Source organism: Carcharhinus amblyrhynchos, chromosome 19 (assembly GCF_965287045.1).
Source record: "Carcharhinus amblyrhynchos chromosome 19, sCarAmb.v2.hapA, whole genome shotgun sequence".
Classification (NCBI taxonomy): domain Eukaryota; kingdom Metazoa; phylum Chordata; class Chondrichthyes; order Carcharhiniformes; family Carcharhinidae; genus Carcharhinus; species Carcharhinus amblyrhynchos.
In genome coordinates, this window is record NC_137342.1 from 32,713,518 (window position 1) to 32,740,733 (window position 27,216).

A 27,216-nucleotide genomic window follows, 5' to 3' on the forward strand; every position below is an offset into this window, starting at 1 on the left:
CATAGCAAAATACCGTACTGATCCCCTCAGAAGACAAACACGGGATATGATCAACAGAATATCTTTCGTCATCCAGTACTTCCCTGGAACAGAGAAACCGTGACATCTTCTTCAGAGCCTTCAACATGTCAACAAGATGAACATCTCGCCAAGGTCATCCCCACACCCACCACAACTTGCCTTCAAACAACTCCGCAACCTCAAACAGGCTGTTGTTTGCAGCAAACTACCCAGCCTCCAGAACATCGATCACGACACCACACAACCTTGTCACAGCAACCTCCGCAAGACATGCCAAGTCATCAACATAGATGCCACCATTATGTGAGAACAATTCCCACCAGGTACATGGTATTGAAGGTATTGAATAACTTTTTTGTTTCTGTCTTCACAGAGGAGGACGTGAATAATTTGCCGGGTGTTAGTGATGGAAAGGTAGTAGGACTGGAGGGTCTTAATGACATTACTGTTACTAGACAGGCGGTGCTCGACAGACTGGAGGGGCTGATTGTGGACAAGTCCCCAGGACCGGATGGAATGCATCCGAGGGTTCTGAAAGAAATGGCGGAGGTGATAGTGGATGCCTTGGTGGTTATTTTCCAGACGTCGCTGGATTCCGGGGAAGTGCCCGAAGATTGGAAAACGGCTAATGTTACGCCGTTGTTTAAGAAGGGTGCCAGGCAAAAGGCGGGGAATTATAGGCCGGTTAGTTTAACGTCTGTGGTAGGTAAAATGTTAGAATCCGTCATTAAGGAGGAAATTGCGAGGCATCTTGAAAGCAATTGCTTGATAGAGCAGATGCAGCATGGTTTCATTAAAGGGAAGTCGTGTCTGACAAATTTACTGGAGTTCTATGAGGATGTGCCTAGGGCGGTGGATAGAGGAGAGCCGGTGGATGTGGTCTTTCTGGATTTTCAGAAGGCGTTTGACAAAGTACCTCACAAGAGGTTATTGCAGAAGGTCGAGGGACATGGAGTTGGGGGTAGGGTGTTACCGTGGATAGAGGATTGGTTGTCAAATAGGAGGCAGAGAGTGGGGGTCAATGGGTGCTATTCGGATTGGCGGATGGTGACTAGTGGAGTGCCCCAGGGGTCGGTGCTGGGGCCTCAGCTTTTTACCATTTGTATAGATGATCTGGAGGAGGGAACCGAGTGTAGGGTGTCGAAATTTGCTGATGACACCAAGATTGGGGGAACGGCAAATTGTGCGGAGGGTGTGGAGAGTCTGCAGAAGGATCTAGATAGGCTGGGCGAATGGGCCAGGAAATGGCAAATGGAATTTAATGTTGGCAAGTGTGAGGTGGTCCACTTTGGTAGGAAGAATGGTAGGAAGGACTATTACTTACATGGAGAAAAACTGCAGCAGGCGACGGTGCAGAGGGACCTCAGGGTCCTTCTGCATGAGTCGCAAAAACCCAGCTTGCAGGTGCAGCAGGTGGTCAGGAAGGCGAATGGGATGCTGGCCTTCATAGTGAGGGGGATTGAATATAAAAGTAGGGAGGTCTTGCTGCAGCTGTATAGGGCATTGGTGAGGCCGCAGCTGGAGTACTGTGTGCAGTTTTGGGCGCCGCACCTGCGCAACGATATTTTGGCCTTGGAGGGAGTGCAGAGGAGGTTTACTAGGCTGATACCGGAGTTGAGGAGAGGCTGAATAAACTAGGCTTGTACTCGTTGGAGTTTAGAAGAATGAGGGGAGATCTCATTGAGATGTATAAGATGATGAATGGGATGGATAGGATAGAGGTGGAGAGACTCTTCCCGCTCAAAAAAGACAGTAGGACTAGGGGGCACAGCCTCAAGATAAAGGGGGGGCGGTTTAGAACGGAGTTGTGGAGGAACTTCTTCACTCAAAGGGTGGTGAATCTCTGGAATTCTCTGCCCGTTGAAGTGGTGGAGGCTGCCTCGCTAAATATTTTTAAGACGCGGGTTGATGGGTTTTTGATAAGAGAGGGGATTAAGGGTTATGGGGAGAGGGCGGGAAGGTGGAACTGAGCCACGACAGATCAGCCATGATCTTATTGAATGGCGGGGCAGGCTCGAAGGGCTAGATGGCCTACTCCTGCTCCTATTTCTTATGTTCTTATGGTACATAATCATGCAATCGACCAACATTGTTTACCTTATGAACTACAGGAAGGGATGTCCCAAGGCGTGGTACAAAGGCAAGACCATGCAGACACTACAACAATGGATGAACGGACACCACACAACAATCACCAGGCATGAGTGTTCCCTTCCTGTCAGGGAACATTTCAGCAGTTAATGGCATTCAATCTCTGATCTTCAGGTAAGGTTCTCCAACGCAGCTTTCAAGACACATGACAACACAGAATCACTGAGAAGAAACTGATAACCAAGACCCACATGCATGAGGATGGCCACAACCAGGATCTGGGGTTCATGTCACACTACGTGTAACCACACCATTTAGCCTGGGCTTGCAAAATCCTACTAACTGTCCTAGCTTGAGACAATTCACACCTCTTTAACCTGTGATTATCCCTTTCTCCACTCACATTGTCTGTACTTTTAAAGGCTTGATTACCTGTTAAGACTCACATTCCAACCATTACCTTTCTACTGAGAACATATGCTAAATATTTACTGGGAGAGAGTAAGAGTTTAGACTCAGCAATGGAAAGAACGTTGCTGATTCACTGATGGAGAGTTGGTCACAGTTTAGATATAGACAGGAAGACACAGAGAGGGACAGGACTATAGTTAGACACAAACAGAGAGACAGTTTGACACAGACAGAGCAGGTTACAGTTCAGGTAGACAAGGAGGGGGTTATAGTCAAACAGGGAGAGGGTTACAGTTAGACAGACAGGGAGCACGTTACAGGTAGACAGACAGGAAGGGGATTACAGTTAGGCACACAGTTACTTAGATACAAACAGTAAGCGGGTTAGAGTTAGACAGACAGGGAGAAGGTTACAGTAGATACAGATGGAGGGAGAGTTAGACATAAACAGGGAGAAAGTTACAATTAGACAGACAGGGAGAAAATTACAGTGAGACAGACAGAAGGAGGAATTTTCCTATTTTGAGGCAAAGTGCAGTGGTGGGCAGCTCCAGCAGCCTTTTCCCATTGGCCAGAATGGTGGGCTCACATGCCATTTTCATGCTTGCAAGCTGATTAATAATGGACAAGTAATTTCTTCTCTGAACCACTTGGTGAGCTGGCAGTTGATTTCTCCATGAGCTTCCAGCAGGTGAGCCCACATTTAAATACCAGTCCAGTACACTCACACCACTCTTCCACCTGTCTTCACCAGAACCTTCAACGTCAGAAACCTGTATGGAAAAGGCAGCAGCCTCAAGAAGTCAGCACCAGCTTTCACCACCAGAGGCTTAAGGCTCTTATGTGGGGAAACCAGGCCCACCAGCATGTTCTCTACCCCAGGGACACTAAAAAAAACACTTCTCCGGCCTGGGAGATCATTGCCCACCTGCCCATGAAATGCCATCCAGTGTAGGAAGTGGATGAATGATCTCATTCACTCTGCCAGGGTAAGTCCTCACTCAGATCCCTCCACTATTAAATTCTCAGCATGGCATCATGTACTCAAGTGGTTATTCGCTTCATGGATCTCATATATCTTGGTAAAGAAGGACTGTAGAAGAAGGGATAACCAGCCGTGGCTATTGAAGGAAATAAAGGAGAGTATTAAGTTAAAAGCTGATGCGTTCAGACTGGCTAAAAATAGTGGGCGATTAGAAGATTGGGAAAGATTTAAAAATCGACAAAGAACAAAGAACAACACAGCATGGGAAACAAGTCCTTTGGCCCAATAAGCCCGTGCCACCATCTTAACAATGTGTTTTTCCTCCTCCACCCTTGACCCAAGAAGAATGACTAAGAAGGTGATAAAGAAAGGAAAGATAGACTATGAAGCTAAACTAGCACTGAATATAAAAAAAGACAGTAAAAGTTTTTTCAAATATATAAAGAGGAGGAGGCTGGCTAGGTTGAATGTTGGACCCTTGGAGGATGAGAGGGGGGATTTAGCGGTGGGCAATGAGGAAATGACTGAGGCTTTAAGTAAGATTTTTGCCTCGGTCTTCACGAAGGAGGACATGAATAGCTTGCCGGATATTAAAGATAGAAGGATGGTAGGAGTTGAGGGCCTAAATGCAATTACTGTCACTAGAGAGGTAGTGCTTGATAGACTTATGGGACTGAGGGTGGACAAGTCCCCAGGACCGGATGGAATGCAACCCAGGGTTCTGAAAGAAATGGCAGAGGTGATAGTGGATGCCTTAGTAATTATTTATCAAAATTCGCTGGACCCCGGCGAAGTGCCGGAAGATTGGAAAATGGCTAATGTTACGCCGCTGTTTAAAAAAGGTAGCAGACAAAAGGCAGGGAATTATAGGTTGGTTAGTTTAATGTCTGTAGTTGGAAAAATGCTAGAATCTGTCATCAAAGAAGAAATAGCAAAGCACCTAGGAAAGAATGGTTTGATTGAGCAGACGCAGCACGGATTCGTTAAGGGGAAGTCGTGTTTGACGAATTTATTGGATTTCTATGAGGGTGTGACTAGTGCGGTAGACAATGGGGAACTGGTGGATGTAGTGTTTTTAGATTTCCAAAAGGCATTTGATAAGGTGCCCCATAAAAGGTTGCTACAGAAGGTTAGGGTGCACGGAGTTGGGGGTAAGGTGTTAGCATGGATACAGGATTGGCTAATAGGAAGCAGAGAGTTGGTATCAATGGGTGCTATTCTGGTTGGCGGTTGGTGACTAGTGGAATGCCACAGGGATTGGTGCTGGGGCCTCAACTGTTTACCATCTATATAGATGATCTGGAGGAGGGGGCTGACTGTAGGGTGATGAAATTTGCTGATGACTCAAAGATGAGTGGAAAAGCAAATTGCATGGAGGGTGTGAAAAGTCTGCAGAGACCTGGATAGGCTGAGCGAGTGGGCGAGGACTTGGCAGATGGAGTATAATGTTAGCAAGTGCGAGGTTATCCATTTTGGCAGAAGTAATAGTAGGAGGGATTATTATTTAAAAGGCGAAAACCTGCAGCATGCTAGGGTGCAGAGGGACCTGGGGGTCCTTGTGCACGAGTCGCAAAAACCCAGTCTGTAGGTGCAGCAGGTGATCAAGAGGGCGAATGGAATGTTGGCCTTTATAGCGAGGGGGATAGAATATAAAAGCAGGGAGGTCTTGCTGCAACTGTACAGGATACTGGTGAGACTGCAGCTGGAGCACTGTGTGCAGTTTTGGTCACTGCACTTGCAGAAGGACGTATAAGATAATGAACAGGATGGATAGGGTAGAGGTAGAAAGATTCTTCCCACTTAGAAAGGATAGCAGGACTAGAGGACATAGCCTCAAGATAAGTGGGGGGGGGGGTGCAGTTTAGATCAGGGTTGAGGAGGAACTGCTTCACTCAAAGGGTGGTGAATCTCTGGACTTCTCTGCCCGTTGAGGTGGTGGAGGCTACCTCGCTAAATATAGTTGTCATGGGTAGACAGGTTTTTGATAGACAGGGGAATTAAGGGTTATGGGGAGAAAGCGGGAAAGTGGAACTGATCCACTTCAGATCAGCCAGGATCTTATTGAATGGGGGCAGGCTTGAAGGGCTAGATGGCCTACTCCTGCTCCTATTTCTTATGTTCTTACATCTTGCCCACTTGGGCATTACATCATTGAATGAAAGTGGCTCCAAACTCCACTCATTGAGTTGACATAACTACGACAATCTGTTTGCTCAGGGTGAATGAATGGAATCTGTTTGGCCATTGAAGAATGGCATTGTTAATCTGTGAATCAACTTCACTGATGGGATGGCACAATTGATGCAGCTGCACCCCCTTCACTATAGCCTTCACTCTCTATGGCTGCATGCTTGTACATGGCTTCCACTATGTAACACTTCCAAATTTGTCATGAGTTTTGTCTATCCTTTTCAAAGTGCAAAATTAGAAATCTAGCTTGCTCTTGCTTTCTGGGCAAGCCATGTGCATCCACTGTAGGAGGACCAACAGATGAGTATGGGTCCCAAGAGGGAGCCCCAGAATCTGCTTACAGGTCCACCCACACTTCATCATAACTCTCCCAGACAGAACTGATTGTACATTTGATTTTGGAAGACACCATTTTAACTGAATCTTAAGATGATGGTGTGGCACCTTCACTACAGGATGAAGTATAACCCTCCCCCATTCCCTGTCTGCATGCCACTGATTTGCTGGAGCCTCACATTGTGCACCATAAGACTCCAGTTGAGATGTCACCTGTTACTTTCCAGCCTCCCTGCCCAATCCTAGATTCTGGTCATTGTGGTTGTGGACATTGACACACTCACCCCAAGCTTCACATGGTCTGATACCCACTCCATCTGGAGGTTGTGGGCATCATCACAACAGCTACCCCCAGGACAGGTTCATATAATAATGGGGGTGGGGTGGGATGGTGGTAATATGTATTTCTTATCTACAGGCTGCAGATGCTCCTGTGACTATCACCATACCTTCTGCAGCCAGTACACAGCCTGCCACACCTGAGGACATTGACTATAAGACAGTGCTGCACAGCAAGTGTATATCTTTCCTTTGAAGCACATGGCCTCTACCCCTCCTCGCAAGTGGAGTACACCATGCTTCCAATGATTGCTCCCACTGCAGGTCTGCTGCTCTTCTGCACTGTCTTTTTACTCTGGCTTCAGACTGTGAAGTCCACATTGCCCTGGACTGCCTGTTATCTGTGACTCCTTTCCACTTCACAGAAGGAATTCTGCAATCTCTGACTCCTGTCTACCAGCCCTCAAACTTAAACAGGAGTCTTGAGGTTGTTTCTGTTTCCAAATACAATGGGCAACAGTGTCCTTCACAAAACACGGTCACCCTGACCTTTTTAAGTGTTCGTGCAAACCATCTCTAATATGCCACATTAACAGGTTCTTATCAAAAAGTCTGCATGCATCCCATTCCAGTCATACGTGCTATCACTTAGAAACTATGTACTTTACACCAATGTAATTTCCCATTGGCATGACATGAGATTGGAAGGCCTGACAGGATGAAGGCAGCAGCTGTTTTAATGAGAATTCATGAGATGCAAATGGCATTCACACTACCAGCTAGCTACTGGAAGGATTGCAACAAATTACACCGGTGGCTTTCTGGCTCTGGCTTGATTCTCCCCGTTCATCTGCTGTCAAACCCACTGTGGGCAGGATGGGAGAATTCTGCCCAGCTAACCACAGACAGAGTCACAGTTAAGACGCAGAGGGATAAATCAACAGTCAGAAAAACGGGTAGACACCCAGACAGCATCAGTTAGATACAGAAAGAGGGCCAAATTTGGACAAAGATGAAAAGAGTCACAGTTCAGATGGAGAGAAAGAATCAGGGTTTAGTTACAAATGAAGAAAGAGTTGGAGATTGGACAACAGGAAGTGTAGCATTTGCAGTTAATCCCAACTCCTTGGGCTGTCTGCCATCTGCTCTTACATTTTACATGGTGTTGACACATGGTAGTAACAAGGATAGGCCTCACTCTGTGATAAGTCAAGATTAAATTACTTTAATTACGTATGTGTGTGGCAGTGACTGATGATTAAATCTGGTTAATTTGACCATCACTAATCCATTTGTTTAGCTATACCCCCTGTGTACAAAGTGCAGATGGAGTCTGCATGGTGAAGTTGTTCCAATCTCACTGGAATTCATTCTTTCTATTGCATTTAAAGCTTTATGTTCAAGAATTGCCAAAACCTGAATGGTCAATTGTTAATTTCCACCCTACCCCTGAAGACTCAAAAGTCTACTTGATCTAGAACAAAGAACATTACAGCACAGGAACAGGCCCTCTGAGCCTGCACCGACCATGCTGCCTGACTTAACTAAAACTCCCCATGCTTCCGGGGACCATATCCCTCCATTCCCATCTCGTTCATGTACTTGTCAATCGCCCCTTAAAAGTCACTACTGTATCCGCTTCCACTACCTCCCCCGGCAAGGAATTCCAGGCACCCACCGTGTAAAAAATCTGCCTCGTACATCTCTTTTAAACCTTGCCCCTCCCACATTAAACTTACGCCCCCTAATAATTGACTCTTCTACCCTGGGAACACTATCTACTCTGTCCATGCCTCTCATAATCTTATAGGCTTCTATTAGGTCGCCCCTCAACCTCCATCATTCCAGTGAGAACAAACCAAGTTTCTCCAGCCTCTCCTCATAACTAATGCCCTCCACACCACGTAACATCCTGGTAAATCTTTTCTGTCCCCTCTCCGAAGCCTCCACATCCTTCTGGTGGTGTGGCAACCAGTATTGAACACTATATTCCAAGTGCGGCCTTACTAAGGTTCTATAAATGGCAACATGACTTGCCAATTTTTAAACTCAATACCCCGGCCGATGAAAGCAAGCATGCCATATGCCTTCTTGACTACCTTCTCCACCTGCATTGCCACTTTCAGTGACCTGTGTACCTGTACACACAGATCTCTTTGCTTATCAATACTCCTAAGGATTCTGCCATTTATTGTATATTTCCTATCTATATTAGAACTTCCAAAATGTATTACCTCACATTTGTATGAATTAAACTCCATCTGTCATCACTCCGCCCAAGTCTCTAACTGATCTATATCCTGCTGTATCCTCTGATGGTCTTCATCGCCATCTGCAAATTCACCAACCTTTGTGTCGTTCGCAAACTTACTAATCAATCCAGTTACGTTTTCCTCCACATCCTTTATATATATTACAAACAGCAAAGATCTCTCTCAACTCATAAAACAGGATATCTGATATTTGTGCCTTAAGTCAATGTCAGCAGAAGTTCTGTGTGGCACCATTTGATAGCCACACTCAACATCCATGATCAACGGTCATTGGAAAGTGATCTCGAGCAGGAACTAAGGCTGCATTCCCTTCTCTCAAACCCAGTGGTCATTGGACAGTGACCTGGTGTGGGAACCATGGCTTACTTCTGCTCTAACTTGAGGATCACTGAGCAATGACCTATTTCCTACTTATGTCAGCAGGTGAGTTTGAGACTAAAAGTGGCAACACAGGTGGCCAAGGTGATTAAGAAAGCATATGGCATGCTTGGCTTCATCAGCCAGGGCACTGAATACAAGAGTTGGGAAATCATGTTGCAACTATATAAAACCTTGGTTAGGCCCCATTTGGAGGACAAATTCCTCCATTTCTCTCCTGCCTCACACTGATCTAGACCTTGACTTTTCAAGGGACCACTTGCCATGTTAATCCTCATGAGCTGGGCTGTGAGTGAGGTTAAACAAGGTGATAGCAGAACCGCTTGATATGCCAGACTCTGGCATCAACTCAATGTGCAGAGACAGGATCAGTTATGGGGCCTGGGTCAGCACTCTGTGACCTTCTTGATCAGCCCATATGATTAAACAATTTGCTCTGAAAGCCAAGGTATATGGGATTTGTGTAAATGGGAATATTCACGCATAAGTGCCTTTCCATAAAGTTAATTCCCTGTTTGTCCTCCTGTTACGCATTGCCTCAAGCTTCTTGTTTTCAATGCATCTGCCACCTGTCTATTCCTCCATAGCCTGTCTATCTCTCCTTGAATTGTCTGACACTCCTCCACTCTGTTTGCTCAATCTCCTATTTTTGTACCAGCAACCTTTCAGAATGTGCTAATTCCAAATGTGAACCAGCCAAATATACCAAGAATAAAAGTACTGATCCCCTTAGTTACAACTTTGTCCATTCCATATAACATCTATTTATCCTGCAATCTGATGGATCTCCTCGAACACAAAGATTCCTTGGTCTGCATTAAACTGGATGTGCTGCTTGGTGGTATGAAGAGTGGTTTGGATTATCTGTGAAAGACTTGGAATTGGTTCCTCCCCACCCCTAAATGTGACTCCATACTCACAATACAATGGGACCAACAGACTTGCACACTACCACTTTCTGAGCCCAATATAGCACTCACTTTATATCACAAATACCCTTGTAAGAAAAGAGGATCAGAAACCCACTGATAATGTCAAATCCTTTGAAGGGTTAAAGAGTTTAGCCCACAACAAAAGCTGTAGTAATTTGTTATTCCCGTATGAAGTGTCATGCCTGCCGCCTTTCACATTAGCATTGACATCAAGGCAGCAACAGAGAAGAACAAGAGAGATTCAGCTCATTAATTTGTACCAGCAATCTCCTTCAAACTTCAAACAACCCATCTCTAGCTCTTCTCTTTCAACAGGGGCTTCTGCAGAGATCAGTCCTTTTCAGGAAATGGCTCAGTTTTATTTAAGATGTTTCAAGAAAGCTACCATACTGATATTCTAGTACCGAACAAGCATAAATTTCCTCTAATTAAATATAGGAAAGGTCAAAGCCACTATCCTTGGCCACTATCCCAAACCCTACTCCCTCACGGTTGATTCCGCCCCTTTCCCAAGGCATTGTCTCAGGCTCAACCACACTGTTTTGCAATCTTGTCCTATCTTTAAACTGAGTTTCCACCTACATATACACTCCCTCTCCAAGGCTGCCTACTTTTATTTCTGTAACATTACTTTTCTCTGCTCTGCTTCAACTCACCTGCTGCTGAAACCTTCATCCATGCTTCCTACATTGGTTCCCAATCTCGCAACAATTCAAGTTTAGAATGCTCATGATTGTTTTCAAATCTTAGAACCATAGAATGACATTGCAGAAGAGGCCATTCTACACATCGAGTACACATAGACACATTAAAAACACCTGAGCTCCCACTTAATCCAACCTGCCAGCACTTGGCCTTAAATGTTATGGTATGTCAAGAGATCATTCAGATCCTTTTTAAAGGATGTGAGGCATCCCACCTCCACCACCCTCCCAGGCAGTGCATTCCAGACCATCACCACCCACAGGATAGAAAGAATTTTCCTCACATGCCCCCTAAACCTCCTGCCCCTCATCTTGAACCTCTGCTCTTTGTGACTGACCCTTCAACTAAGGGGAACAACTGTTCCTTATCCACTCTGTCCATGTCCCTCATAGTCTTGTATACCTGGATCAGGTCACGCCTCATACTTCTCTGCTTTAACTGAAACAAGCCAAGCTTACCCAACCACTCTTCATAATTTAAATGTTCCATCCCACACAGCATCCTGGTGAATCTCCTCTGCACCCCTCCAGTACAATCATATCCTTCCAATGTGGTGACCAGAACTGTACACAGTACTCCATCTGTGGCCTTATCAAAGTTCTATACAACTCCAAAATGACTTCCCTGCTTTTGAAATCCATGCCTTGATCGATAAAGGCAAGTGTCCAATATGCCTTTTTCACCACCCTACCAGCATGCCCTTCCATCTTCAAAGATCTGTGGATCAACATGCTAAGGTCCCTTTGTTCCACAGAACTTCCTACTGACTTGGTTTATTATTTATTAACAGTTTAGTACTGCATTAGTATATAGTGAAAAATTTTGTTTCTTGTGCACTTTACACAGCATGCCATTCATAGAGAAGGAAAGGAGATAGTGCAGAATGTAGTGTTACAGTCATAGCTAGGGTGTAGAGAAAGATCAACAGTGCGAGGTAGGTCCATTCAAAAGTCTCATGGCAGCAGGGAAGAAGCTATTCAAGTTGATTTGAACATAACCTCAGACTTTTGTATCTTTCTCCCAATGGAAGAAGATGGAAGAGAGTATGTCTGGGGTGCGTGAGGTCCTTAATTATGGCTGTTTTTCTGAGGCAGCAGGAAGTGTAAACAGAGTCAATGGATGGGAGGCTGGTTTGCATGATGGATTGGGCTACATTCATGACCCTTTGTAGTTTCTTGCTTGGGTACAGCAGGAGCCATACCAAGCTGAGATACAACCAGAAAGAATGCTTTCCATGGTGCATCTGTAAAAGCTGGTGAGAGCTGTAGCTGACATGCCAAATTTCCTTAGCTCCTGAGAAAGTAGAGGTGTTGGTTGGCTTTCTTAATTATAGTGTGAGCACAGGGGTACCAGGACAGGTTGTTGGTGATCTGGACACCTGAAAACCTGAAGTTCTCAACCATTTCTACTTCATCCCAATTGATGTACACAGGAGTACGTTCTCCATTACATTTCCTGAAGTCAATGACAATCTCCTTCATTTTGCTGACATTGAGGGAGAGGTTATTATTGTCGCACCAGTTTACCAGAGTCTCCACCTCAGTTCTGCACTGTCTCGTCACTGTTTGAGATTCAACCCATAACAATGGTGGCATCAGCAAACTTGAAAATCAAATTGGAGAGGAATTTGGCCAGTTATGGGTGTATAAGTAGTAGGGGATTGAGGACACAACCTTATGGGGCACCGGTATTAAGGATGATCATGGAAGAAGTGTTGTTGCCTACCCTGAATGGTGTCCTACTTGTCAAATTACTCCTTTCAAAGTATATCACCTTATATCTTTCCATGGCTTCATCTCGCCCTAGCTTATTAACCTCCTCCGGGCCTACAATACTCTGAAGTCTCTCTGTTCTAATTCTACATATTTTGCAGCCTCAGTTATATTTGCTCCCCCGCTGATGGCTGAATCTTTGGCTGCTTAGGCCTTAAACTCAGACATTTCCCTCCCTTAATCCCTCGCTCCCTGTTCCTTATATAAATGCTGTTGATAATACCAGTCTCAGTCCCACCTTGTGGCATCAAGTTTAGAGTTATGGGTGCAACAACTACGTGCTATGTCTGTTTCAGAAATCTCAGGTCTGCACAAAGTAGGGGACAACCTCATATTACCTGATCCTGCTCCAAATTCATCACTATATTCACAAATCAAAGAATTTTAGTGCTGTTGTGTCTGATGGCAAATCCCTGGCTTCCATCCATTATTGGAAAAACTGAAAAAGATTCAATAGTTTCATACTTGGGAGTGCTGCACCTGAAGTGCTGCGTTCGAGGCATCACATCCGGAGCGTCTTACTTGGAATGTTATGTCCAGAGCATCACATTTAGAGTTCCACGTTCAGAACCTCACATCTGCTGTGTTGCATTCAGAGATACCACATCCGGAGCATCACATTTGGAATGTTACATCTGGACTGTCACATCCGGAGTGTCGCATCCAGAGCATCACATTCAGAGTTACAAGTTTGGAGCCTCACATCTGGAGCGACACACCTGAAGTGTCACATTCAGAATGCCACATCATGAGTACCACATTTCTGGCTTCCATCTATTATTGGAAATACTGAAAAAGATTCAATAATTACACATCTGGAATGTCAAACATGGCGTGCTGCACCTGGAATGCTGCATTCAGAGTGTCACATCTGGATTGTGATAGGATGACATTGACCTCTGGTGATAACGAAACAGTTGCCTGATTTTCATACCATTCAATTTGTTTTCATGAAGGAAAGGCAAACTGCTGATCTACTGTTACCCAGTTTGTACCAACTGCAAGGACCAACTCCACCTTAAGACTCACAAATGATATATGGAGGGGAGTATGGGGCTCCTGAAGAAAACTGGTTTGTGTGAAAGACAGGGAAGGAGCGAGGTGGAGGGACGGAAAGAGAAGAAGAGATAAACAAAGAAAGTGAGAGTGAAAAAGAGGGAGGGAGATTGAAAGAGTGAAAGAGAAAGGTGATAGAAAGGAAGGGAGAGGGGAGAGAAAGATATACAGATGCGGAGAGACAGGCAGAAAGAGGAGGGCAGGTAGGGACAAAGAGAAAGAGGAGGAGATCAAAAGGACAGAGGGACAGTGTGAGGAAGAGAGAGTGTATGACAGGCAGGGAGGGAGAGAGAGGAGTTGATGGGGAGAGACATAGAGAACATTAAGAGAATAGGGGAAAGGGAAATAGACAGAGGGAGGGAAGGTATGGGAGAGCAAGGGTATGAGATGGAGGATGTGACCGAAAGGGGGAGTGACAGGGAGGAAGAAAGGAAGAAGAGAGGGAGTGAGGGAAGGTATGAAAGGAGTGTGTAAGAGAGGAAAAAGGTATGAGGAAGGAAAGGAGTGAGAGAGAAAGGGAGGGTATGATAGTGAGATGGAGAAAGGGCAAGAGAGAGCGAGAGCGGAGTGGGAGGGAATACAACAGCTGGCAGTCTCCACATATGGCGACTGGGAGGAGCTTTCATAATGCACAATTCCTATTCTCTTAACATTTCTATTCAGCACCTGCTCAACGGTACAGAAAGAAACCTTCGCTCACTGGGAGGCTGGGATTACTGCAGGAAATACCTAGTCAGGTCTCTCGGATGATGGAAACTGCCCAAAGTACACACTTAAATTGAGCGACAGTTTTCTACGACTTAATCTGCAAAGAACACTTTGGTGAGATTTCTGGTCTGTGATTAACCTGTGCTTCTGCATTGTTTCATTACTGCTAAAGATTTGAACCAATCACATGTGGATGGATGTCAAACATTGGCTTATAAACATCAAGGTTTATTCAAAAATGCTGTTTTATAAAAGCTCTTTCTAATCCTGGATTATACTTTTTGTTTAACGGTACAACTGATGCACAGGGAGCTGGATATTTCAGATCCTAGCCAGATCAGAGCAGTGAATATCCGATCATATTCCCTCATCCACAACAAAATACCCCTTGTTCAACACCTGTGTAACCTCCTGCAGTCGGTGGGGTGCACCTCCTGGTCACGTAGCACAAGCAGTTCATTGCTATTGTTTAGCTGGCTCTGCATTTTATGTAGTAAACGTGCATGGCAAAACTGTATTTCAGTTACTATTTAGCAGCTTCCCCTGCTCCTCTGTCATCATTCACAGATAGTGTCCTTACTTGTTCAATTTATTGGTTGTTATGGTTTGTAAACCTTTAAAACTGTACATTAAATTTGGACTATTTGCAAGAACTTTCTTTACAAGCTCCATTGTTGGCAATCAAGAAGTTCATCTATCATTCAATCGCCAGCCCCCTCAATTCTTGCTGCAGTACAGGTCATAATTATGTTATCATCTCCAATTTGGGTTGGGAGCTGAGCTATCTCTCACAGACACTTCCAACCATCTTGTTTTTACGTACAGCCTCACACTTCCCTTGGAATCATAGAATGATAAGCACTGCAGAAGACTTTGTACCTGTACTGGTTTCTTGGCAGAGCTACCCTCTTAATCCCACTCTTTCCCCCTAGTCCTGTACATGCTTTTACCCTTCAGGTACTTTTCCAATTTCCTTTTGAGTGTTAGTATTGAATCTGCTTCATCATTCTTGCAAACCATGCATCTGTGACCACAGTAGTTCCTTGTGTAAAGAATAGTCCCCATGTTGCCTCTGGTTCTTTTTGCCAATCTGTGTCCTCCAGTTTTTAAACTGTTTTCCACTGAAAAAAAATCTCCTTATTTATTCTAAGACCTTCATAGTTTTGACCAACTCTTTCAAATCATCCCTGAATTGTCTATGCTGTAAGGTAAGCAGCCATTGCTTTCTCAAGTTTTTCCACATAATTGAAGTGCTTCAGCCTGGTCCCATTTTACTAAATCCTCTTTGCTACCACATCTTTCCTAAAGAATAGTGTCCAGAAACCATTAATCCAACTGAGGCTTAACCAGTGACTTACTAAGGTTGAGCATAACTTCATTACTTTAGTACTTTATACCTCTATTAAGACAGCTCAGAATCACAATGCTTCTTGGAAGCAATATTCTTAAATTGCTCTGCCACCTTTAGAGATTTGTATAAATGCACTCTCAGGTCTTTCAGTTCTTTAATATTGCCATTCTTCACTGCTCCTACCAAAGTCTATCACTTTACACTTGCTTACATTAAATCTGCCCTACATCTGCCCACTTCATCAGTCTGCTACTAGTCTTACTGTTTACTATATTTCCAAGGATAGTACCATTGGCTAATTGAAGATTATGCCCAAGTTCATGTCATTAAGATGTATCAAAAAGAATGATAGTCCCAATATTGATCGCTAGGGGACACCAGGCTTCATAATTCTCCGTTATCTAGGCCAATTTTGTATCCAATGCTCCTTCAATCCCACAGGCTTTAATTTTGTTAACAAGTTTATTCTGCAACACTTTATCAAACATCTCTTAGAAGTATATATCCACATGGCTCATGGACTTTAATTTAATTAATTTCCTAAAGAGAACGCAGAGCGGCAGAAAGGAATCAAAGCACCCTCAGTTAGTACCAAGAAAGGATTCTGAATTACTCAAGTGATTAACTATTACTGTAATCTGCTTCTGCCACCTTTTCAAACCACACTTTTGAGATCACAATAACTCACTTCGTCTTACCTCCTTCCCTTTCACAGGCTGTTCCTTGGCAAACATGCCCTTAAAGTTCCTGTACTGAGAAATTCACCAAGGGAACATCACTTTCATTACTCTGTTCTCTACAGGACCAGATTGATACCAAATGTAGCAAAAATACTCCACTGAACAATTCCACAAGGGAATTAATTCAGCTTTCATTAATTAAAGAGTAAAGGGATTATTGTTAACCTTGATGCACAGGACAGGGAAAAACCGCCACTTTCCAGAACCTTGAACCAAAGTATGTGTTGCGTGTGAATGTGATTGTGAATGAAATGGAGTGTAGGCAAGAGAGGAGTGCGAGTGGTGGGAGACAGATATTGAGTTAAAGAGATGACATCTGAAGGTAGCAAGGAGGACTGAAGAGACAATATTGTGTGACAATGAAGTGTGGCACCAGACAGTGATGAGAGACGTAATCCATTTAGCAAGTTTTTCATTGTTTTAAAAATGTTTCCCTCTCAAAAGTGCTGAATAGTAGGCCCTGTGGGAACTCTGTCTAATCCAGGAGTCACTGGGCAGCGATCAGGAACAGGTGCCTTGGCCAATTTCCTTCCTCTTTCTAACTCAGGAGTCACTGGACAGCAATCAGGAGTGACAACCCTGGGCAATTTCTCCTCTGTCTAATTCAGGGTTCACTGGACAGTGATTAGGAGCAGGAACCCTGGGTGATTTCCCCTCTCTTTCACTTAACGCAGGGTTCACTGGACAGCAATCAGGAGCAGGAACCCTGGTCAATTTCTCCTTTTTCTCTCTCTCTCTCTTGGGTTTCACTAGACAGTGATCGGGAGCTGAAATACTGGCTAGTTTCTTCTCCCCTGTGTCTCTCTGTTCCATACGAGAGCCAGAAAAGCCTTTTAATACTTTGGCTCTTTTATTGGAGGTGCTCACCTGTTTAAAATGAAAGTCTTTAAACCTTTTACACACAGCAGGGAAAAGAATCAGTGAGATCCATTAGTCCCTCACAGTGGAGTTTCAACGCCTGTGGATTCTGAACTCCAACTCCCCTGTTGGTACCAGTGTTGTCACGATTGCTCCTGAAGGTGGAGGTCACAAAACCCGAACTGTTTGCCTCAGCACTAGCCCCATCTGAATACTTCTCCCATCTTTTACATTATAACTTAATTGAATCACTTTTTGTAAGTCTATTTCTTTGAATTTGCAAAATAGTGCAAGAAAAGGCTAAATAAATGAATGGATTATACTTCAGTGCAATTACCACACACTGTGAGCAAATAGGCAAGTAGAGGGACAAGCTAGGATGCAAGTAAGAGTTGTTTTACCTGATGATTGTCTATTCCAATCCAATTTTTTTGATGTCTATTTTCATGCAACTGGTGATTATGATTTGGAATGTCCTAAGGTTCAGTAATACCTATCAAAATAATGAATTAAATAAACAATTGAAAGAGCAAAAATTATAGAGATATGAGGAAAGAGCAGGGAATGAAAATTGTTGGATTGCTCCATGAAAGAGCAGGCACGTACTGGAAGGATTATTACTTACGTGGCGAAAAACTGCAGCAGGCGACGGTGCAGAGGGACCTTGGGGTCCTTGTGCATGAGTCGCAAAAACCCAGCTTGCAGGTGCAGCAGGTGGTCAGGAAGGCGAATGGGATGCTGGCCTTCATAGCGAGGGGGATTGAATATAAAAGTAGGGAGGTCTTGCTGCGGCTGTATAGGGCATTGGTGAGGCCGCAGCTGGAGTACTGTGTGCAGTTTTGGGCGCCGTACTTACGCAAGGATATTTTGGCCTTGGAGGGAGTGCAGAGGAGGTTTACTAGGCTGATGCTGGAGTTGAGGGGGTTGAGCTATGAGGAGAGGCTGAATAAACTAGGCTTGTACTCGTTAAGAGTTTAGAAGAATGAGGGGAGATCTCATTGAGATGTATAAGATGATGAATGGGATGGATAGGATAGAGGTGGAGAGACTCTTCCCGCTCAGAAAGGATAGTAGGACTAGGGGGCACAGCCTCAAGATAAAGTGGGGGCGGTTTAGAACGGAGTTGAGGAGGAACTTCTTCACTCAAAGGGTGGTGAATCTCTGGAATTCTCTGCCCGTTGAAGTGGTGGAGGCTACCTCGCTAAATATTTTTAAGACGCGGGTTGATCGGTTTTTGATAAGACAGGGGATTAAGGGTTATGGGGAGAGGGTGGGAATGTGGAACTGAGCCATGACAGATCAGCCATGATCTTATTGAATGGCGGGGCAGGCTCGAAGGGCGAGATGGCCTACTCCTGCTCCTATTTCTTATGTTCTTATGTACACGATTCAATGGTGCTATGAATTTCTTCAGTGGTAATTTGGAAATTCATCCGGATTAAACCCAGACAAAGAGAGGGAAAATGTCCCTTGTGATAAGAGGCAGGTCTGTGTTTGGACCCTCAAATGTATGTGGCATATCCTGACTACCCCAATTTGAGACTACATGTCCCAAATTCATAGTTATGCTCGAATTAAAACACACTCAATCTAAATCCTCTTTAACAATCTCACCTCATTGTCAATCTCTCCTATGTCAAACAACTAACCCTGAGGGAAGGAGTAATCTGTCCTGGGTCAAGCAAGTGGCACTGGGGGATCTTTCAGAAATGGGAACCCCAAGGGCATGTCCCAGGGTAAATTAGCAGTGTTGGTGATTGGAACCTGCATGCCTGACAATAGGCCTGTACGACTTCACTGACCTCACCAGATTAGCCAATGTGGGAGAAGCACTGCTTGCTGAGTTGGTAGATCACTGTGTTGAATGGGAGAGGCAACATTCTAACACTTGACAGTTAAGCTCTGTATTCCCTGAATGACCTTAACACCAGACACAGCTCATGTTCTGTCTGCCTCTTTGGTTGGTTGCTGAAAGCTATAGATGCTTGAGCTGGTATTAGGGAAAGGCATCAATGGACTGAATGTCCTCTACCTGACTTCACCTTCTGGTCTTTTGATAAATTATTGCCTTCTGGAGGCCACGTGTTACCCCAATGTGTGTAACCCAATGTACTTTATCCCAACATGACTCAAGCCCTTTGTTTCTTTTCAGATGGTGCTGAAGTGTGGAGCGAGCAATGACGATTTGGTCACTTCACCATGTTCAATGGGACAGTGAATAGAACCCATGAGGTTGACAGTTTTCAGCACAATTATCTTGCTCTCGTCTTTGGTGTCCTGCTAATCGTAGCCATCATCCTGGGCAATGTCCTGGTGTGCCTCAGCGTGCTTATTGAGAGATCCTTGAAGACAGCAACAAACTACTTCATAGTCAGCCTGGCTGTAGCAGATTTGCTTCTTGCTGTCCTTGTCCTGCCACTCTATGTGTACACTGAGGTAGGGATTCTGCACACTCACCAATTAAACAATCCACAAGGGGTCCTCAGGGTAGTGCCACCAGCCTAACCATTTTTAGTTGCTTCATCAATAGTTTTCCCTCCGCCATAAGGTCAGAGGTGGGGATGTTGCAATGTCCAGTTCCATTTGCAACTCCTCAAATGCTGAAGTACTTCAACCACAAACGCAGCAAGACCTGAACAACATTTAGGCTTGGGCTGATAACTGGTTAGTAATATTCATGCCGCACCAAATCCGAGACATTGACCGTCTCCAACAAGAAAGAATCTAATCAGCTCTCCTTAGCCAGTCATGTATATGTCAAGACTATTAGAACTGGTGAGAGGTTAGCTATTCTTTGTTGAATGGCAGCAATATTTAAAGGTTTCAATCCTCATTAAATACACATGTATGTAATTTCCTTAGATGCTCTTTCAACCAGATGTTGTAGCTTCAATTACATGTCTATCACAGGTACAATAAAGATTCCTCAAAACTGGTTCATCAAAAAATCCCAGAGCAAGTACAGCATGGGTTGGATACAGAGCTCCCTCTACAGTGTCCAACGACTGGCTTAGTAACCAATGATTGATGCATTAAAAAGCTGAGGAGTTTTCACAACAGAAAATCTCTATTTGGTTAAAGATGTTTCATTCATAGACCATCTTAACCACTTATTGGCACTTTCAACTCCAGCCCCTTCTCTTCATGCTTAATTCCCACCATCACTGTATATTTCAATCCCATCAACCCACCTTCACTCCAATATCACCTTCCTACTTACTTTCTCCCCATATTCTCCAATTGTCTCAGACAACCATATATCTTTATGCCTCATTTTCCAGTAACAATTATGATTGTCTCATGGCCACACTGACCACGGTCAAGACCACTGGTCTTGCAAAAAGTTCCTTCCATGTTACGTGCAAGACATGGGTGGACGCTGAGAAATCTTCAAATTCTAGGAAGGAACATGGAATAGAACCTAGAAGGGTCTTGGCCAGTTGTATTGATGTCAAAACTGCCAACCGAGAGTGTTCCTAATGTCCACCAACAGCCATGTCTGCAGTGGCCTCACCCACCTTCCCATTCCAGAAAGTTCCACGAGAGAGCTTCCTTTTCATTCCTGTTTTAGGAATCAGGCAAGTTTATGGAATGTCAGTTCATGGCTGCAGCTTTCTGGTTTAAGTAGCCATGCCTCTATTTTGGACATCATTGTATTTGTCATTTCTTGGGTTGATGTGAAGCCCCAGTGGCTGTGTGTGTTACTGCTGCTGTCTGAAACGCAACATTTTCTGTTTTTTTCCAGTTTCAGGGTGGAATCTGGACTCTGAACATCTTTCTGTGTGATGCATTAATGACAATGGATGTGATGCTTTGCACTGCCTCCATTTTCAACCTCTGTGCAATCAGTGTGGACAGGTTCGTATCAGCATTCACATTTCCTGTCACCCTCACTTCATAGAACCTGTCTCCAAGTAAGTCCTAGGTTGAGGCGATTGCTGAGTCTGTCCATACATGTAAAGGTTTTGTACCTTTTTCAGTCAGCATCATTTCAAATTTAAATGTTTCTTCAAACAGCAATTGGTACAAATTTCCTGAGGTTACCTAAATAAGGTTTAAGATAAAAATTGAGAAGGTCAAAGACCAAAAATAAAGAGGAATAAAGCTGAGTTTCAGGGGATGAGAATAGAATTTTGGAATGAAAACTTGGAAAATAATACTGATAAACATCCAAATTGAACAGTAGTGGGAAATATTAAAACAGCCCAGAGTCCACCCAAATGTATCATCAAATTAACTAGTAATAATGCATCCATGAATTATTAAAGAGATGAGTTGCATTTTTGCTCTTAACAAAAAGACGAACATTTGGTACATTAAGAATGACAAAAAGGAATATGAAATGGTTAGAAAATAAATTAAAATGAAAACAACTGGGAAGGCAAAGAGAAACTACAAGATTGAATGATGAAGGATAGAAATGCTCTACACACTGATAAAACTCCTTTTCAGGATGAAATGCATCATTGGACTCCAATGTTATTCCAGTATATAGAAAGGGAGTTGGAATAGTCCAGGAAACAGACTAATTTTCTTAATATAAAAGGAAATTACTGCGGATGCTTGAATATGAAATAAAAACAGAAAATGCTGGAAAATCTCAGCAGGTCTAACAGCATCTGTGGAGAGAAAACAGGCTAATGTTTCAAGTTTGGATGACCCTTTGTCAGAGCATTATCTTAATGTCAGTAGTAGGAAAGACAATGGAATTCTTAATCAAAGATATAATAGAAAAAAATCTAGAAACTGATAATGTAATAGCAGGGATTCCAAAGGAAAAATTATACTTGACCAACATTACTGAATTGGTTGTAATAGAAGAGTAGATAAGGGTATTTGGATTTACAAATAGCTTTCAATAAGGTAAAATGTAGTAGACATACGACCAAGGTGAGAACACGTGGAGTCTGAGGACAAGCAGCAGAATGGATAGCAAGCAGAACAGAAACCAGACCAGGGTTTAAACGTAGTTACTCAGATTAGCAAAATAAGGGAAGTGATGTTCTACAAGGATCGCTGCTGGGACTACTGTTCTTCACCATCTACATAAACAATTTGGAATCAGAATTACGATTTTGAATAACACGAAATTGGGGTAGTTAATATAAATGAAGTTAACAACACAATATGGGAAGACATTAGTAAACCTGTAGAATGGGTATATAATTTGCAAATGAGATTCAGTTAAGAGAAGTGTGAGATGGAATAATTTTGTTGGAAGAACAAGGAGGCGACATCCACTTTGGAAAATAAGTATTTAAATGGGGTAGAAGAATCCTGGAATCTGAAGGTTCAGATGCACAATTCACTGAAAGCAGCAGCTAAAACAAAAGCAAACACTGATGCTCATTTCCAGAGGGATAAAATTGAGAAGCAGAGAGTTGATGTTCAACTTGTGTGGCACTTTGGTTGAATGACATTTGGAAGTACTATGAACAACCGGGGCCACAAAAGGTGGGAACAGCTACAGACCATTTGACACCTCAAGCCATTGTTCAATATAATCTCAGCTGACCCTCAGCCTCACCTCCATCCTTCACCCAATCCACATATCTCCGGATAAGACGAGAGGCTAATCATCTACTTTAGTCTAAAATATATTCAACAATGAAACATCCACAACCTTCTGTGGCCAAAATTTCTAAAGATTCACAATCCTTTGAATAAAGAAATTTCTCCTCAGCTCAGTACTAAAAGATGGTTTCTTAACCTGAGACTGTGGCCTCACATTTTTGATTCCCCGGGCAGAGACACATGGCGTCTACCCTATTAAACCCCTTTAGAATGCTAAATGTTTCAATAAGGCACATTTTCTTCTTCTGAACTTGAATATGATCTCATGTTCTCATCATAGGCCAATTCTTGCAACCCAGGAATCAATCAAGTGAATCTGTAATGTACTCAGGTAGCTCAGTTGGCTAAGCAGTTAGTGTGTGGATCAGATTAATGCAAACAGCATGGAGTTGGATTCTTTTTCAGCTAATATTGATTTGAAATTTGCTACTTTCACCCAACCATAGAAAAAAATCACTGCATTTAACTGTGGCTCAGTAAATAGTCCCCAGAATACTTAAGAAGGTCTCTTTGCAGCTACTTTGTGTTCTCTTCACAGCTTATAAGGTGACATGACAGCATGCGGCCTCACAGCGCCAGGGACGCAGGTTCAATTCCTGGCTTGGGTCACTGTCTGAAAATAAAGAATGCATGTAAGGCAAAGCCAGTAAATACAATGGAGAAAGGAATAGAAGGATATGTTGGTGGGATTAGTTGAAGAGGATTGCGAGAAGGTTCACATGGAGCACAAATGTTGACATCGATCTGTTTTGCTAGTGGCCGGTTTCAGCATTACGTTTAGCACTACGTTCCAATGCCCGATTTAATGGCTCCTATTTAAAGCTTCTGATTACCTGATTCTGACCAAGATCTTTATGTATTTGGATTCATGGATCCAAGCCAAAATTTCTAGTTTCTGGTTTAACTGTTTATAAACAAAGCCTCTGGTTACCTGGTTTAACCAGTCTTGTCTAAAGATTCCAGTTACCTGGCTCTGACCAAAGCCTTTAGTTACCTAGTTTGATGGGTTGTGAATACTGTAATTACTGCCAGGAAGCTGCTCCATCCATTTATAGGAGCCCCAAACTCCACTGTAACATTTCCACTGTTCTTTCTCTCAGCTGTATCACACAAAGGTGCTACTCACAACCCTAACAGTGAACAAGATATAACCCTAATAATTCAATCTCTAATTTAGTTCTTGCCAGAAATTTATGCATGTCTGACATATACTGGAGTGTAGCCAAACCAAGAGAGTTGGTGGAATAAAGTGGCTTGTGTGTGTCTAAACAATTGGCAAACATGCCCAAATCCTTGAAACAGTGCCCTGGAAATTCCTGGGAGCTGCTCTGGAGCAGACAACTTCACTAGAAAAGTAGCATTAACTTTGTCAACATGCATCTGAAGATAGATAACCTGACACTTTGGAGACCAGGTTAATGGGGTGTTTGATGTGCCTCACACCCAGGCCTGGAGTCAATGGTCACAGCAGAGTAAGCTGGCCAATTTGAGCTGCTGGAACTTGGTTGAATCCCTGGGACAATTTTGCTGATGGATACTTGCTCTCTACCTCTGTCTCTTGTGCAGGTATATTGCTGTGGTTGTGCCCCTGAAGTACAACAGGAACCATTTCAGTGGGCGCCAGCTGATTCTCATCACAGCCACCTGGTTGCTGTCCTTTGGGGTGGCTTCTCCAGTCATCTTTGGCCTCAACAACGTTGCGGACCGAGATGTGACAGATTGTAAGCTGGAGGACGGCACTTTCGTGGTTTACTCCTCCATCTGTTCCTTCTTCGTGCCATGCCCGCTGATGGTACTGCTGTACTATGGCATGTCCCGGGGCCTCCGGCGCTGGGGGGAGAATCGCAAAACAGCACTAGCGGCCCAGGGGCACAGCCTGTCCCTGAGGCTGCGGCCCTGCAAGGCCGAGCGGCCGGTGGTGAGGTACCTCGTTCCGAAGCTCAGCCCCGCGACCGGCCGGAACATTCCAGAAAGTCACCTGATCGCCGCGCAGCTAGATAGCGCCTCCGATCCGGAAACACCGGACGGAGCGAAGGTGGAAATCCCAAGGAGAACGGACTCGGACAAGGGGCTCGGCGGGGTGTCAGGAAGGCGGCGACGATCAGAAGCCACAGAGTGAGCGGGCGGGAGAGGAAAGCCATGAAAGTCCTCCCGGTGGTCGTAGGTGGGTGTTCAATACTGCAACGAGGAGGGAGGGGAGGGGAGGGGGGAGGAGAGGAGGGAGGGGAGGGGGGAGGAGAGGAGGGAGGGGAGGGGGGAGGAGAGGAGGGAGGGGAGGGGGGAGGGGAGGGGGGAGGAGAGGAGGGAGGAGAGGGGGGAGGAGAGGAGGGAGGGGAGGGGAGAGGAGGGAGGGGAGGGGAGAGGAGGGAGGGGAGGGGGGAGGGGGGAGGGGAGGGGGGAGGGGGGAGGGGAGGGGGGAGGGGGAGGGGAGGGGGGAGGAGGGGAGGGGGGAGGAGAGGAGGGGGGGGGGAATTGGGGGGGGAGGAGGGAGGAGGAGGGAGGAGGAGGAGGAAGGAGGGAGGAGGGAGGGGGAGGGAGGGGGAGGGAGGGAGAGGGGGGAGGGAGAGGGGGGAGGGGGGGGGGAGGGGGGGGGGGGAGGGGGGGGAGGGGGGGGAGGGAGAGGGAATGGGGGGGAGGAGGGGGGGGGGAGGGGGGGGGAGGAGGGGGGGGGGAGGGGGGGGGAGGAGGGGGGGGAATGGGGGGAGGAGGGGGAATGGGGGGGAGGAGGAGGGGGAATGGGGGGGAGGAGGAGGGGGAATGGGGGGGAGGAGGGGGGGAAGAGGAGGAGGGAGGAGGGGGGGAAGAGGAGGAGGGGAATGGGGGGAGGAGGAGGGGGAATGGGGGGGAGGAGGGGGAATGGGGGGGAGGAGGGGGGGGAGAGGGGGAATGGGGGGGAGGAGGGGGGGGAAGAGGAGGAGGGGGAATGGGGGGGAGGAGGGGGGGGAAGAGGAGGAGGGGGAATGGGGGGGAGGAGGGGGGGGAAGAGGAGGAGGGGGAATGGGGGGAGGAGGGGGGGGAAGAGGAGGAGGGGGAATGGGGGGGAGGAGGGGGAATGGGGGGGAGGAGGGGGGGGAGGGGGAGGAGGGGGAATGGGGGGGAGGAGGGGGGGGAAGAGGAGGAGGGGGAATGGGGGGGAGGAGGGGGGGGAAGAGGAGGAGGGGGAATGGGGGGGAGGAGGGGGGGAAGAGGAGGAGGGGGAATGGGGGGGAGGAGGGGGGGGAAGAGGAGGAGGGGGAATGGGGGGGAGGAGGGGGGGGAAGAGGAGGAGGGGGAATGGGGGGAGGAGGGGGAATGGGGGGGAGGAGGGGGGGGAAGGGGAGGAGGGGGAATGGGGGGGAGGAGGGGGGGGAAGAGGAGGAGGGGGAATGGGGGTGAGGAGGGGGATGGGGGGAGGAGGGGGGGGAAGGGGAGGAGGGGGAATGGGGGGGAGGAGGGGGGGAAGGGGAGGAGGGGGAATGGGGGGGAGGAGGGGGGGGAAGGGGAGGAGGGGGAATGGGGGGGGAGGGGGGGAGGAGGAGGGGGGGGAGGAGGGGGGGGAAGAGGAGGGGGAATGGGGGGGAGGAGGGGGAATGGGGGGGAGGAGGGGGGGGGAAGAGGAGGGGGGGAATGGGGGGGAGGAGGGGGGGGAAGAGGAGGGGGAATGGGGGGAGGAGGGGGGGAATGGGGGGGAGGAGGGGGGAATGGGGGGGAGGAGGGGGGGGAGAGGAGGAGGGGGAATGGGGGGAGGAGGAGGGGGAATGGGGGGAGGAGGGGGGGGAAGAGGAGGAGGGGGAAGAGGGGGGAGGAGGGGGGGAGAGGAGGAGGGGGAATGGGGGGGAGGGGAGGGGGAATGGGGGGGGAGGGAGAATGGGGGGGAGGGGGAATGGGGGGGGAGGGGGAATGGGGGGAGGGGGAGGGGGAAGGGGGGGGGAGGGGGAATGGGGGGGAGGGGGAATGGGGGGGGAGGGGAATGGGGGGGAGGAGGGGGAATGGGGGGGAGGAGGGGGGGGAAGGGGAGGAGGGGGATGGGGGGAGGAGGGGGAATGGGGGGGAGGAGGGGGGGGAGGAGGGGGGGGAGGGGAGGAGGGGGATGGGGGGAGGAGGGGGGAAGGGGGGGAGGAGGGGGGAAGGGGGGAGGAGGGGGGGAGGAGGGGAATGGGGGGAGTGGGGGGGAGGAGGGGGGGGAAGGGGAGGAGGGGGATGGGGAAGGGGAGGAGGAGGAGGAGGGGGGGAGGAGGAGGAGGGGGGAGGAGGAGGGGGGGAGGAGGAGGAGGAGGAGGGGGGGGGGGGAGGAGGAGGGGGGAGGGGAGGAGGAGGGGGGGGAGGAGGAGAGGGGGGGGAGGAGGAGGAGGGGGGGGAGGAGGAGGAGGGGGGGGGAGGAGGGAGGAGGGAGGGGGGGAGGAGGAGGAGGGGGGGGAAGGGGAGGAGGAGGGGGATGGGGGGGAGGAGGAGGAGGGGAGGGAGGGGGGGAGGAGGGGGGGAGGAGGAGGAGGGGGGGAAGGGGAGGGGGAAGGGGAGGAGGAGGGGAGTGGGGGGGAGGTAGGAGGGAGGAGGAGGGAGGGGGGGGAAGGGAGGAG

At 46.7% G+C, this 27,216-nt stretch overlaps 1 protein-coding gene across 1 annotated transcript in view; it reads left to right on the top strand.

Annotated features, from left to right (window-relative positions):
* Positions 1-18,473: 18,473 nt before the first annotated feature.
* The window catches only part of drd4-rs (dopamine receptor D4 related sequence), a 9,338-nt gene continuing 595 nt past the window's right edge, over positions 18,474-27,216 (top strand). The window contains 4 exon segments of the mRNA XM_080207538.1: positions 18,474-19,522; positions 20,832-20,944; positions 24,227-24,693; positions 24,696-24,824. Of these exon segments, the coding sequence (XP_080063664.1) occupies positions 19,286-19,522; positions 20,832-20,944; positions 24,227-24,693; positions 24,696-24,824 (946 nt within the window). The 5' untranslated portion in view covers positions 18,474-19,285.